Genomic DNA, 13,621 nt, shown 5'->3' with positions numbered 1-13,621 from the left:
AATGTGGGGAGAAAGGCTGAAGGAGGTAGCAGGGTGGGGAAGGAGATGTGTGTGACCGTTTCCAGTTACTTCAAGGCCTGGATCCAGCCACTGATTGCTGCCCTTTTCCTTTTATTCATCTGTGACTGAGGTAGGAGCAGTCAATATATATGTGATGGTTTTAAAGCAGGGTAAGAAAAGGAGGAAATGCCCTCTTAAATGTGGGTTTGTGTTTTCCACTAGACATTTTCATTTTCACTGCTGGCTTGTCAGAGAATGGCATTGCCTCTGCTAGGATGGAGAACCATCTGGGAGCTGCATGTGTGGGAAGAATTGTAGGTGTGGGCTACAGCCACTGTAGTGGGTATTTCCTTACATTTATATTAGCGGTTCTTAACTGTGAAAGGATGGCTTTATTTATATTTCATATTTATAATCGCTTACCCAGCTGGATTCATGGCACAGGTGAATGTGTTGACATTTTGTGGGTCTTTAAAATTAATCTTTAATGCATAAGTATTTTTTAAACTGTATTGCCGTAACTTGTAGGTTCATCAGCTTGATGGTTGACATTTTACAGTGTGATTTTAACAGTGAAAGTATCAGTGGACAAGACCATCAGAATGTTTCACTTTTTTCTTTTCTCTTCTCTGGGAACTGCTACAGGCACAGTTGATTGCACAGTCCATAGGTCAAGCATTTAGTGTGGCCTACCAGGAGTTTCTGAGGGCAAATGGAATCAACCCAGAAGACCTTAGCCAGAAGGAATATAGTGACTTGCTCAATACCCAGGACATGTACAACGATGACCTGATTCACTTCTCCAAATCTGAAAACTGCAAAGATGTATGTCTCATTTTTTCTTGCATAACAGCATTAAGATGCTCTGTATCGGTTGCAGGCCCACGCTGGCAGAAATCAGAAAACCATTAATACTTCCTATAAATGACCTCAGTGACTCTAGAACAGGAGTCCTCAAACTACGGCCCACAGGCCAGATACGGCCCCCCAGGGTCCTCAATCCGGCCCCCGGTATTTACAGACCCCCCCACCCACCCCCCCCAGCTGGGCGTTGGGGGGGAAACCAAGCAGCCACAGATGGCTGCCTGCCACTGCATCCGCGCGCCGGCCCCCTGGTTAAAAAGTTTGAGGACCCCTGATCTAGAATATCCCCCCAAGTAGAACACCCTGTCATCAGTTCTGCGTCAGAGGCAAACAATGAACACAAGTCAGCAGTGAAAAGATATACCATCTGTTTGTGTTCTTTTTACCAAACAATTATCAGATGTGTTTGAAAATTAATTTAAAACAAATTAACAGATTAATACAATATAACAGATTACAGTAAACAATATAAAATTAGAGAGTCATGGGTGTTGGTGAAAGTGGCTGCTTCCAGATTTTAAAGAATTGTATTTGCTGAAAGGATTCGCAGCTTGGTTAATAAAGATGAGCCAGTGCACCACTGGAGCACACAGGCAATGGTTTTCCAATCCACAGTCATAAACTGTTTCAAGTCTCTTCCTCTTTAGCTTTGTCTGCCAAAGGCCATGGCACCAGGGCTTCTTCCACTCCAATCTCCTCTGCTCGTATGGAGAAATAAGTTGTGAGGGGTGTGTTCTGCATTAAGCAAAATCTATATTATGTAGTGCTGATATTTGATTTCATGTTTGAATACAAATGAAATGTAGTAAGATGTGTACACTACTTTGTTTTGCCATTGAATTATGAATGTTGCAAATAGGGAGAGTGTATGTTTGTTGGTTATACAAATGTTTGGAGAGGGATGGTGCTAGTCAGTTCCATAGGTGTGAAGAAGCTTTTTTTTTGAAACACTTTTTTCTTATGATACAGGTTTACATTGAAAAGCAAAAGGGAGAGATCCTAGGTGTAGTGATTGTGGAGTCTGGCTGGGGATCCATTTTGCCTACAGTTATCATAGCCAACATGATGCATGGAGGACCAGCAGAGAAGTCTGGGAAGCTGAACATAGGGGACCAGATCATGTCAATCAATGGGACCAGTTTGGTTGGCTTACCACTCTCAACGTGTCAGAGTATTATAAAGGTATGGAGAGTGTTTCTGGAAGTTGCACATTTTAAAAGGATTACATAATAATCTCCTTTTTAAAAAGGAGAGCAGGAAGTATAGAACTCTTAAGTAATTTCTTACCAAATGTTTGTATAGCTCTTTCCATTTTATGATCTTTACAGTGAGAATTATGCTACCCCAATTTTCTGACTCCCAGAAAGTGAGCTGTGCCATTTACTTGTACAGGCAAGGACTCTGTGCAGAACGTCACTCTGCAAGAGAATATTTTGTTCAGAAGGAAGATATTACCAGATACACACTTTAAATTTTGTGTGACAAATGGTGGCACAGGTGCCTAATACTGTCCTAGGCCATATTAGCTGTTTAAATGTCTCCTAGAATCTGGCTGAAATAGAGCTGATGCTTTTGTTTGTTTGTTTGTTTGTTTATAACTATTTTTAAAACTTTTGAAGTAAAGACATACTTATCCTCTGTAGAAACTTTGCCCTACTTATTTGAAAGTATGATGCTTCTTTTCACTTAGCTAAATGGGATATTTTAATTATAAGAGCTTTCTTGTAATTGTCAGAAAAATATGTGACTGCAAAAAGCATACAGGTCAACTGGAACTGGAGAGTGTCTGGGGTAGCTGTAGCATACAAGGAAATAAGTGTTTAAACATGAGGGTTTCAAGAGCTGGAAAGTTGCATCACTAGAGAATGTTTGAGATGTAGGTATATGGACTTTGTTATTTACCAAAATAGCCCCACAGAGCTCCTGCAGATCATAACATGTAGACACGTAATGTAATGCTGGTGGTGTGCTATACAGATGTCCTTCTCTAATTTCTAGGAATATGCGTGTTATATTACTAATTTAGGCAACTTCCTGTAACAAGTTGTGTTATTTAATACTTTTTTTTGCATTTTGTACTTTTTTAAATTGCAAAGGAAATTTTGCATTTACAAAGTACATTTTTTTTTTTGTCCATGAATTAGTTTCCTAATACTTGAACCAAGATATTTGCTATAAAGACTTCCCATTTTGGTTTCCAAAAATGTTGATGCTGAGTTCTGATGAGTAATAGTTCTGTAAGTCACTGAACCAGCCATTTTAGATTCAGTGAATAGAAATGATAGCCTGGAAGTTTAACATACTAAAAGCATGGCAAAAACTGTCTTATATTTGTGAAGGAAAAAAGAATTCATATTAAGTATCTTTGTGCCAGCTTCACTGGAACAAAAGTCCCTGCAAATTTAGACTTTTCATGTTAGCCGTACTTGTTTCCTATCCCACATCACTCTTATTTCTACACCTGTGATGAGTTACACTTCTCTGATTCAGAGCTTTTCCAGGTGGAGCTTTGTTGGGCTCATCAGTACTTTCTCAAAACAGCCAGCTTTGGTGTTCCCAGTTTCTGCAGACCTTTCTGTTCCTCGCTGATACTTACTGCTGTTGCCATAGGAACTGCTAGCCATTAATTTGTCTTTCTAAAGAGAAGATTGTGTGTTTGCAGGTCTTCGTAACCATACATCTGGAGCTGTTCATATGGCACTTCTGGTAACAAGTATATATACCACTGAATGTTCTAAGCACACATATGAATGTGGCAGAAATGTTTCTGGATTTCAGATTTCTTTAGCATGCTGTAAGGACTTCTATGAAAATACGAGAATATTATGTAGCTAAGAATATCTCACAAGCACTTCAGATGAAATAATTTCAGTGTTATGGCTGTAATCTCTGTAACAGATTGACTGTAAAACAACTGCAAACTGACAGCTTGGAAGAAGCTTTCCATATGTGGTGGTTGTTTCCTAATTGTATTACATTACTTGTATCTTTTTCAGAAGCATCTGGTGCTGCCTACAAACAGAAGCAGACTCAGGGACTAGATAATCAAATAAGTTGGTCAAATGATGCAATTGTTTTGTTTCTGAGCAGTATATGTTACCAGTCTGCATAATACTGGAAATCAGCCACTTTTGAAATATATGTGCTTTCTGTAAAATTAGAAAATTATTTGTGGGGACCACATTTCTTTTTTTCCAAGGAATACATGTAAGTAAGTTGCACATTCTTCAGGGAAGTGAGAGCACAATGATACCAACTCTGTTGAGGGCATGTAACCTGAGTGAATTCACATGACTGAGGTTAGACACCTAAATTCCTAATAGAAATGGGTATCTCCAGTATTCTGCATGACTCCTGCTCTCCTGGATTAAGAAGGATGAAGCAAAAATGCCTCAGAGTTTTGAGTAAACGTCAAACTCACAGCTTAGTGCAGGTTGAGTAGTCCCTATCTTCTATAATGTGCGCTGTTGTGAAGACCTGCATATAGAAGATGAATGGCCCTTGAGCATGTGTGGTGTGCTGCTAAGTCCTCACCAGAATGGAGGAGTCCGTAGTCATGGAAGAGACAGCATTCAAACCCTTCTGCTGGGAGTGGAGTAGAAGCAGTTCCCACTGCCATGTGTTTTGTCATGCGGTGTTCACATGCCCCTTCTCTTGGAGCCACTTTCAATAAGAGCCGAGCTGAGCTCAGCACGGTGTGGAAGTGACTGCAACTGTTTCCCATGTGATGATTACATCCAGTTTAAGGACTGACAGGAAAACAGACTCTAAGGCAGTTCACCCTGGCAGGATGCCAGTCTAGTTACACAAGTCACTGCTGAATCTGGAGTGTAGCTCAACAGAATCAGCAGCAGTAAACTGGTTGTACATACTTCAGTGTATTACCTTAGCTATAGTAGGAATTATTCTTCAGAATTAACCTTTTCAAGCCCGTGCCAGACACCTCTTAGTTGCGGTGGGACCCAGATTTCAATTGTACATATAAAACGAATTCAGAAGCAGGTACTGAAATTGGTAGGTGTTGTATTAAGTAGGGTGAATGTTGCTGTATTCTTTATAAAGCATTTTTTCTCCATGTGGATTTTATTAATGCATTTATTTATGGCTAATCCTTTGTGTGAATGAAGCATTTCAGAAAAATGTCTTGACAATCTCCAAGAGCTCTGACTACTTAAAGTTGTAGAAGGGCTTAGATCAGTTATCTGCATTTTTACATTTGAGTTTTTATGGAGCCATACAATCACAGAGTCTCTCAGGCTGGCAGTCACCACTGAAGCTGGTCTAGATCAATACTTTGGTTCAAAGTAGACCAGGTTGCTCAGGACTGTGCCCACTAGGGTTTAAATAACCCCAAGGCTGGATACTCCACAGCCTCACTGGGTAATCTGTTCCAGTGTTTTACCGCCCAGTAAAAATAAATTTTCCTTCTTCAATTTTCTTTTTGTAGCAAGGAGTTCATGATGAATGTGATGTTTAGAAGGGGAAGAGAAACAGAAATTATGAGCACTGCTTATATAAGCATGATACGAGCAGGACCTGCCATTTGCTTGACAAAATTCAGTATATCCTATTAGGGAAGCCACTTATTTGTAACTATCTTCGCTACTTATTTAACTTTTTATTCCCATCCATGGTCATTGCTTTTTTGGTGAGCTGCATAGGCCCATTTGATATTCTTTTTATATGTGATTGTGTTATCAAATGGAGAAATTGCTGGCAGGAAACTAGTTTTCTTAAAAAAAAACTGTCAGCTTCTCAGCAAGAAAAAATTGGTATCTTTTCACTCATTTCACTGAACATTCTGATGCTGCTGTCTGGCATTCAGTGATGAGATTCTGCTACAATGCATACAAAGAGGTATTTATTCAGGACTGTCAATATTTTAACACTTTTTATATCACCTACTACCTCCACTGAGTTTGCTAGCATTTTTCATGGTGATTTCTTTTTTCAGGGTTTGAAAAACCAGGCCCGGGTTAAACTGAACATAGTTAGGTGTCCTCCAGTAACCACAGTCTTGATCAGGAGACCGGACCTCAGATATCAGCTGGGCTTCAGTGTGCAGAATGGGATTGTAAGTAGCTTCCACACTCTCTGGTTAAGTTTTAATATGTAAGAAACTTCTTATCTATTTGTGGGTAAGTTTCAGTGTGGGAAGGCAGAGGCAGCTGTTTTCTCCCTTACAGTAAGCAGGACTTTGCACATGTGTTAAGTCTCCTATATAGAAGCTCAGTTAATCACAGTTATTTTTTGTCTTTGACTCTGTTTACTTCACAACTTTAGAGTCAGCCAGAGGAACCGAAAAGCTGTTTTAGGTAGAGAAACAAAAATGTGTGGTAGAGGTTGCTTTCAATCTGCATCATTTGTGTCTAACCAAGCAAAAGACAGTCCTCGATCCCCTTTTGTTGTAAGGCATCTGCCTTCTGAACATTGCTAAACTGTGGTCCTTCATATACTCTTAAATTTCCAAATCACAACATATGTGCCGTACAACACAAACAGCCTTTTCTGACAGTTTGTTCTGCTCTTGGAAGAGAATATCCAGTAGTTACTTGTCACTAACAAATTTTAATTTGAATCAGTGATCGATTACATTTTAGAATTTGTTGAAAACATCTGTGTTTAAATGCTGATTTACAGTTTACAAGCAAAAATGAGTAATCTAAAGCCTCTGACCCTGAAAAATTTGTCCTTTCCCTTACAGATCTGTAGCCTTATGAGAGGAGGTATAGCAGAGCGAGGAGGTGTACGTGTCGGCCATCGGATCATTGAAATCAATGGGCAGAGTGTTGTAGCAACACCCCATGAGAAAATTGTTCACATTCTCTCAAATGCTGTTGGTGAGGTAAGAGCAGGCAGTGTGTCTAGGCAATATAACAGCCAATCACTGTTACCAGTGGAAACCAGTAACAAATGGTGTCCCTCAAGGGACCATACTGGGACCAATACTTTTTAATGTCTTCGTCGATAATGTAGACAGTAGGATTGAGTGCACCTTCAGCAAGTTTGCAGGTGACACCAAGCTCTGTGGTGCAGATGAGGAAAGGAATGCTATCAGAGGGACCGTGACAGGCTTGAAGAGTGGGCCCATGCAAACCCCATGAAGTTCAACAAGGCCAAGTGCAAGATCCAGTACCCGGGTCGGGGCAGTCCCTGACACCAGTGCAGACTGGGAGATGAAGGGATTGACAGCAGTCCTGCAGAGAAGGGCTTGGGGGTAATGGTGGATGAAAAATTAGTCAAGACCCAGCAATGCCCACTTGCAGCCCAGAAAGCCAACTGTACCCTGAGCTGCATAAAAGGAAGCATGGCAGCAGGTTGAAGGAGGGGATTCTGCCCCTTTGCTCTCATCAAGACCCCACCTGGAGTACTGCTGCCAGCTCTGGGCTCCCCAGTACAAGGCAGGCATGGACCTGTTGGAGCAGGTCCTGAGGAGGGCCACAAAAGTGGTCAGTGGCTGGAACACCTCTCCTATTAAGAAAAGCTGAGAGAGTTGGAGATGCTCAGCCTGGAGGAGAGAAGGCTCTGGAGCGACCTGTTGTGGCCTGTCAATAATTACAACTGGGTTATCAGAAAGACAGAGAAAGACTTTTTAGCTGGGCTGGTAGTGAAAGGACAAGCTGCAGTGATTTTAAACTGAAAGTGGGTAGATTTAGCTTGGACATAAGAGAGTAATTTTTTGTGGTGAGTGTGGTGAGACACTGGAACAGTGTGCCCAGAGAAGCTGTGGATGCCACATCCCTGGAAGGTTTGAATGTCAGGTTCAATGGCACTTTGAGCAACCTGACTCAATGAAAATGTCCCTGCCCATGGCAGGAAGGTTTGGACTAGATGATCTTTAAAGGTCCCTTCCAACCCATACCGCTCTATGGTTCTATGATACTGTGATTTTTGGCTCTGAGGCAAAAGCTAACAAACAGCTATAAATTCTGTATTACAGAAGTATTATAGCAGCCTTCCAGTACCTAAAGGGGGCCTACCAGAAAGCTGGAGAGGGAGTTTTTACAAGGGCGCGTAGTGATAGGACAAGGATTAATGGCTTTAAACTGAAAGAGGGTAGATTTGGATTGGACATAAGGAAGAAATTTTTTATGATGAGGGTGATGGAACACTGGAACAGGTTGCCTAGAGAAGATGTGGATGTCCCCTCCCTGGACGTGTTCAAAGGTTGTATGGGGCTTTAAGGAACCTGATCTAGTGAAAGATGTCTGTGCAGCAGGGCAGTTTGGACTGGGTGATCTTCAGAGGTCCCTTCCAACTCAAACTGTTCCATAATTCTGTGATTCTACCTCTGTTAGCCTGTTGCTACTCAACTTTAAAAAGTGGAACCGAGAGCAAGCCAGCACACCATTTGTTTTATTACTTAGCCATAGTTCTTTAGAAGTATCCTAATCTGAAAATGTGAAGTGTCCACAACTTCAAATGGTTCATTGATATTAAACATACGATTTTGTAAAATCACTAGCTGCAATACTTTAATAAGGGTATGAGAACTCAGTTTTACCTTCCCCTTCTGTTCTGTATGACTTTAGCTAGTTCCTTCACCAACCTCTGTTGTAGTATGCATGTTAGGAACATAGATTAACTTGCCATATTTCCTCTAGATTCATATGAAGACTATGCCAGCTGCCATGTACAGACTGTTGACTGCACAAGAGCAACCAGTTTACATCTAAAGCTGACACCTCACCGTCACAACGTGCATGGAGGATGTTTTTCCTCATTAGTGCTTGTCTCTCTAGCACTGCATTTCTGTGTCTGCAAAGACATTCTCACCCCCCACACCCGATACAAACACAACACTGTCTCTCTGTCCTCCCTCCCTTTTTTCATCTTCTTCCCACCATTTTCCTGTATTTTGGGAGGGAGCAAAATATATCTATGGGACTATTTCGGTTGCGTCTTTTTACAAGTGAAACTTCATGCACTTCCACATGCAAAACAGGAAGATAACTGCAGCATTGTTCACAGCACGATTCACAAAGAAGATTGACTCCGCTTCATGCTACATAATAACTTTTATTATTGAAGCTATAATTGGACAAACTAAGTAAACTAAATGTTGCTGAACAAAATATGTCTTTACCAAACAGATAAAAGTATAGGGCACAAAGACTTCTCTTGGATATCCTGCATGTGACACTGCTTTTCTGGCACTATTTTCCCACAGGCACTGAGCTCAGTGTTAAAGGTTTATGTCTGTAGGGAAAGTAGAATACCAAAAGGATAGTTTTGCCTTCAGGAAGAATTACCTGCTTGTGAAAACTCAGTAAACCCTACTGTTGTAAAATGGACCGTCAAAATACACACCTTTTAATTCCCCTCTGTCATCAGTTCTTCATGACAGTAGGACCCCAAAAGGTACTCTATGAGTTGCTGAAACATGTTACACTTGCATTACTTACACTAAGTAATTTGGGAGGCATTTTTTACAGCTGCCTCCCCCTCTCTGCCCCCAGGTTTCTAACTCTTTCGTTTTCTTCTACTTTGTTTTTAAATGCAACATGTCTTTTATAGTCCCTTGCCTATTTTAGAAGTTAAAGGAGAGGGGGAGAATCTTTAAATATCTACAGGAGAAATAATGAGGGGATTTCCTGAATAGCTGCTCTTTTTCTAGGCAGTTAATTCAGAATTTGGTGCACACAGCCATGTGCGCCAGTGTATATAGACATTTTTTTAAATTGTGCTTGCTATTTATGGAAGTTTGAATATAAGAGATCTGCAGACTATTCTAAGTGATTTTGTTCTCTGAACCAGTTTTAACATATATTTTTGTCCAAAGACCTGTCTAATTTTATTGACTTTTCCTTTAGTTCATGATATAGATAAGAGTGGAAGGGATGAGGTGGGAATAAACCTATTTATTTTGTTATATAATTTAACTTGTGATTTTTTTCCATCCATGGCACTTAAAGGAAATATGTGTGTACTATATGCACTTGTATGAAGATGATAAACTCTAGGAATGTATGAAATCTAGGATTTGATTGGCCTCTAACTTGCATGCTAGAGACAAAAGGGGAAAAGGGGGATTGGGTTGGGTTTTTTTGGGGGGGTGGGTGGGTGTGGGGAAAAGCAATGACTTCTCTTGCTAGTGAGAGAAAAATTCTCAATTCTTTGTAGTTACTTTTTACCAGGACAGTGTACTGGTGCATGTGCTGAAATTGAACCATGCATTTAGTCCAGGCTAGTATGTTGATTTCTTTCAAATAAGCAGTTTGTGCTTAATTTTACTGTGATAGAAAGGCTCAGTGAGATGAAAACCAGAGCAGGTCACACAGCCACAAACCACTTCTGCTTTGCAAATGTGCTGTTGGTCTTAAGTCATTTATTTCTCAGTTGTGGGGTCGACTGTGCAATGTAAATGTTGTTTGCAGTCCAGTAATGATACCTAGACATTACTACAGAGATTCATGGAAGTGGATGTGTGTGTGTGTGTGTGTGTGTGTATATGCATATGCATACTTCGTGCAAATGCTGCTAAGAGCCATTGAGCACTCTTGCTGGAGGTTCATTTTTGGTTTTCAGAAACCATGGATATTTGTGGGCTGATCAGAGGTGGAGAATAAACTTTGTATTTCAATCAGAGGTAGAAAATAAACTTTGTATTTCAGTGAGCAGTAAATATTTAAAGGGGATAATAAAGTGGTGCATAAACTATTGTAGTAAGTGAATACATTTTAGTGTTGAAATTAGTGTATGATGACTTGATTTAACTGCAGTTCTTGTTGTTATATAATTTAATCCAAATCTCCAGAATAGCAGATTGCACAAGAGAGCAGTGTTAGTATTCCAGGTTAGTACTTACCTCTACTACCTGACTGATGCAACTAGATAGTGAATGACTTGTGAGTATATTGTTTAACTGTAGGCATCTGGTTTATGATCATACAAACTTTTTTCCAGAGTTTCCATATATATAGTAATATATGTAAATATGATATATAACCATGTACAATTTAGATTATATACAGTGCAGCCTTTCCATAAGTTGCCTGAGAAAATCAGTTATCATGCTTCTGGTTCATGCTATGTTTACACCCTCTGCTTCACTTGTTTGTGTGGTTCTGTCCAGCTCATGTGGTAGGGTCTTTAACTCACTTCATGGGGAAATGATGAAGACCTGAAGAAGATGCAGATGTATTTAGAGATGTATCAACTGTTTCTTTGAAAATCTTGCAGCCAAGATTCTGTGAAGTTGCTGGCAGCTGGGTGCTTGAACAGTTCATGGTAAACAGGTGCTTAACATTAAGCAAGTGAGTGCTTGCATGATCAGAGTCTAGCAAAAAGTCACAGTTTTCCCAATTACATTGTGTGCAGACTGAGAGGTCCATAGTGTGTGCACACTTCTGATAACAGTAAGCAATCCCTTTTTACTTTGTAAAGGAAAGGTTTCAAGAAAAAGGAGCTTGAAAGGGAAAGCTGGCAGTTCTCTGTAGACTGTTGCAGCAGTTTGTTGGATTACATACACGAATTTTTAACAGACTCAAAGGAACAAACTGCTGGTTTACATTCCTTCTTTAGCGACAGACCTGAATTATTTCTCATCCTTGCTGCTTCATACAGTCTGATTAATTCTTCCATGTTTACATTAAGGATGAAACATCCCTTATATTTTTTTATTGGCAAGTTTCACACATATGTTTTGAGTCTTGTTTGAATTTGACTCAGTTGGGATTTCCAGGTTTGCTTGCTTTCCTTTTTTTCTAAACAAAATGTATTTCTGAAGACAGCAATGTGGTTGAGATCTCTTGTACATATTTAGCACAGTACCTAGACTATGAAGTTGTACTATTGTTCTGTAAAAAGGGTGAATAGAAATTATTGTAAAGCGTTGGGAAAAGTATAGTTATTGTATTTGTAACAATATTGTTCTTTGTAAACATATAATGATCTCTCTATATAAATACAAATATATATAAAAATATGTGAGCCTGGAATGTTGATATTGCACATCTACTGAATGTAATTCCTCTGATGTTTTTGCCACAGGTCTCTGACCTCTGTAATGAAGCTGCAGTGTTTTGATTTGGGGGGAGGGTAAGGTGGAGAGGAGTGGGTTTTTTGTTTCAGATGGGGCAGAGTGGGGGGTTTCTGGCCAGCTATTTTGTTGTGGTGTATTTACTGTGCTACATTCCTTTATTTAACAGAGTGCTAATGTCTGTAAGATTTGCAACAATAAAATACAAAATTACCTCAGACTAGGCTGAGAGTTTGCTCATACTGGCCTAGGGGGTTGGCTTGCCAATACCAAGTGGGTGAATGCTTGGAAGGTGTCTGAACTTTGCTTTTGCCACTTAGTCTGGAGTAATATGATATGTGTTTCTGCAGGTGCAAATGAATGCTGTTGACTTTATTTTTAAAACAGCATTATTTTCAGGTAAGAAATTACACTAGTGCTCCTAAAGGAAGCTGATTCCTATCTAAGGTTGCATCCCTGCTTTTACTATGTGAAATGTCACCATGTTTGCCAAAAATATGTTATTTCAAGATACCTTTTATATGACAGAAATATTATTTCATTGTCTGAATTACTTTAAATATGCCTTTTTCATAAATGAGGCCTTGCTAAAATTCTGTACACTTACTATCATTTCTGATTTCCTCACTGGATGATTTTACCAATGACCAAATTAAGATTTGATTAATTTGATTCAATTAATAGGATTAAGATTCACAAAAATCTCTTTCTGAATCCTAAGCAACTGGCTAAAAGGCTTGTGCTCTCTCCCTCCACCACTGTTATTTCTGCTAGTCCATGTGCACCTGTGTGTAGGGGTAGGGGGAACAGGGAAGACATAAGAATGACTTTCAGAGAAGTAAACTAAAAGCAGGTACAATTATTTTTTTTCACTTTAAGCCCATGTTTCATGCTTATCCTTATCATAAGCACCCACTTACCCATTGATGCTTCTTCCTGCTGTCTTTACCCTGTTGCAGCCTGCATGTACTCTGCCTTTCCTCCCTGTTTCATCCCATAAAGTATCTTCCATGGCTTCTGTGAGTGTCACCACTGGTGAGGAGGTGTGTATGCTGCTCCTTCTCCAGAAGGGCATCTTCAGGCAAGGCCACAGAAGTTCAGGAGATGTACCCTGGCAGCAGTGGAAGAGAGACGGTGTGGCAGGTTGCCCTGAGTTGTGTGCCCCCTGTTTTAGAATGAGAAGGTCTGGGACTGAGGGCAGTATCTCACCCACTGATAAATTCCCTTTGCTCTAACTGGTGGCTTTTCCATTGGGTGGGAGTTGCTGGAGCAGTGGTGATGGCAGCTGTGTTTGAGAGGGTTGATGAAAGGAGATTTTTCATTAATTCTGCAGTCTGCCCAAATGGGAAATGAGACTGCATTTGCAAATGGGAAAGGGCATGAGAAGTTTATCTTTTTAATGACAATGGCTCATAAAGCTGGTAGTTTTAAAGAGAAAGGGGGGGGGGGGGGGGGGGGGGGGAGCAGCCGCTGGTCGGAGACTGGTTCTGATGAAAGATATTTGTGTAAACTTTTTCTTGATGGATTAAAAAACACTTTAGGAAATGAGAATGATTCTTCTCTTGCTAAGGGATGCACTGTCACTGGAGCTGTGGTGATTTAAGTTAGCCACAGGATACCTTGTAGCTCTTGGAATCTTTGCATGTTTAATACTTGATGAAATAGTATTAAGTGTGGTAAGTATCCTTTACATGACCTCTTGCTGAGATTCTAATTATGGCTAAGAAAAAGCAACTGGGTTTAGTACTGTGTCTCTCAGTGCCTGAAGATAATTAA

General features: G+C 40.1%; 1 protein-coding gene across 2 annotated transcripts in view; it reads left to right on the top strand.

Annotated features, from left to right (window-relative positions):
• APBA1 (amyloid beta precursor protein binding family A member 1) overlaps positions 1–8,756 on the top strand; it is a 90,115-nt gene extending 81,359 nt beyond the window's left edge. For both annotated transcript variants that reach the window (XM_056324990.1, XM_056324989.1), the window contains 5 exons: positions 646–825; positions 1,834–2,046; positions 5,819–5,938; positions 6,569–6,709; positions 8,469–8,756. In XM_056324990.1, the coding sequence (XP_056180965.1) occupies positions 646–825; positions 1,834–2,046; positions 5,819–5,938; positions 6,569–6,709; positions 8,469–8,540 (726 nt within the window). In that variant the 3' untranslated portion in view covers positions 8,541–8,756. The remainder of the gene's footprint in view (positions 1–645; positions 826–1,833; positions 2,047–5,818; positions 5,939–6,568; positions 6,710–8,468) is intronic.
• Positions 8,757–13,621: the final 4,865 nt, after the last annotated feature.

The sequence above is a fragment of the Falco biarmicus genome, chromosome Z (assembly GCF_023638135.1).
Source record: "Falco biarmicus isolate bFalBia1 chromosome Z, bFalBia1.pri, whole genome shotgun sequence".
Classification (NCBI taxonomy): domain Eukaryota; kingdom Metazoa; phylum Chordata; class Aves; order Falconiformes; family Falconidae; genus Falco; species Falco biarmicus.
The sequence above is the reverse complement of the archived record's forward strand: the minus strand, read 5'-3'. Positions and strand labels throughout refer to the sequence as shown.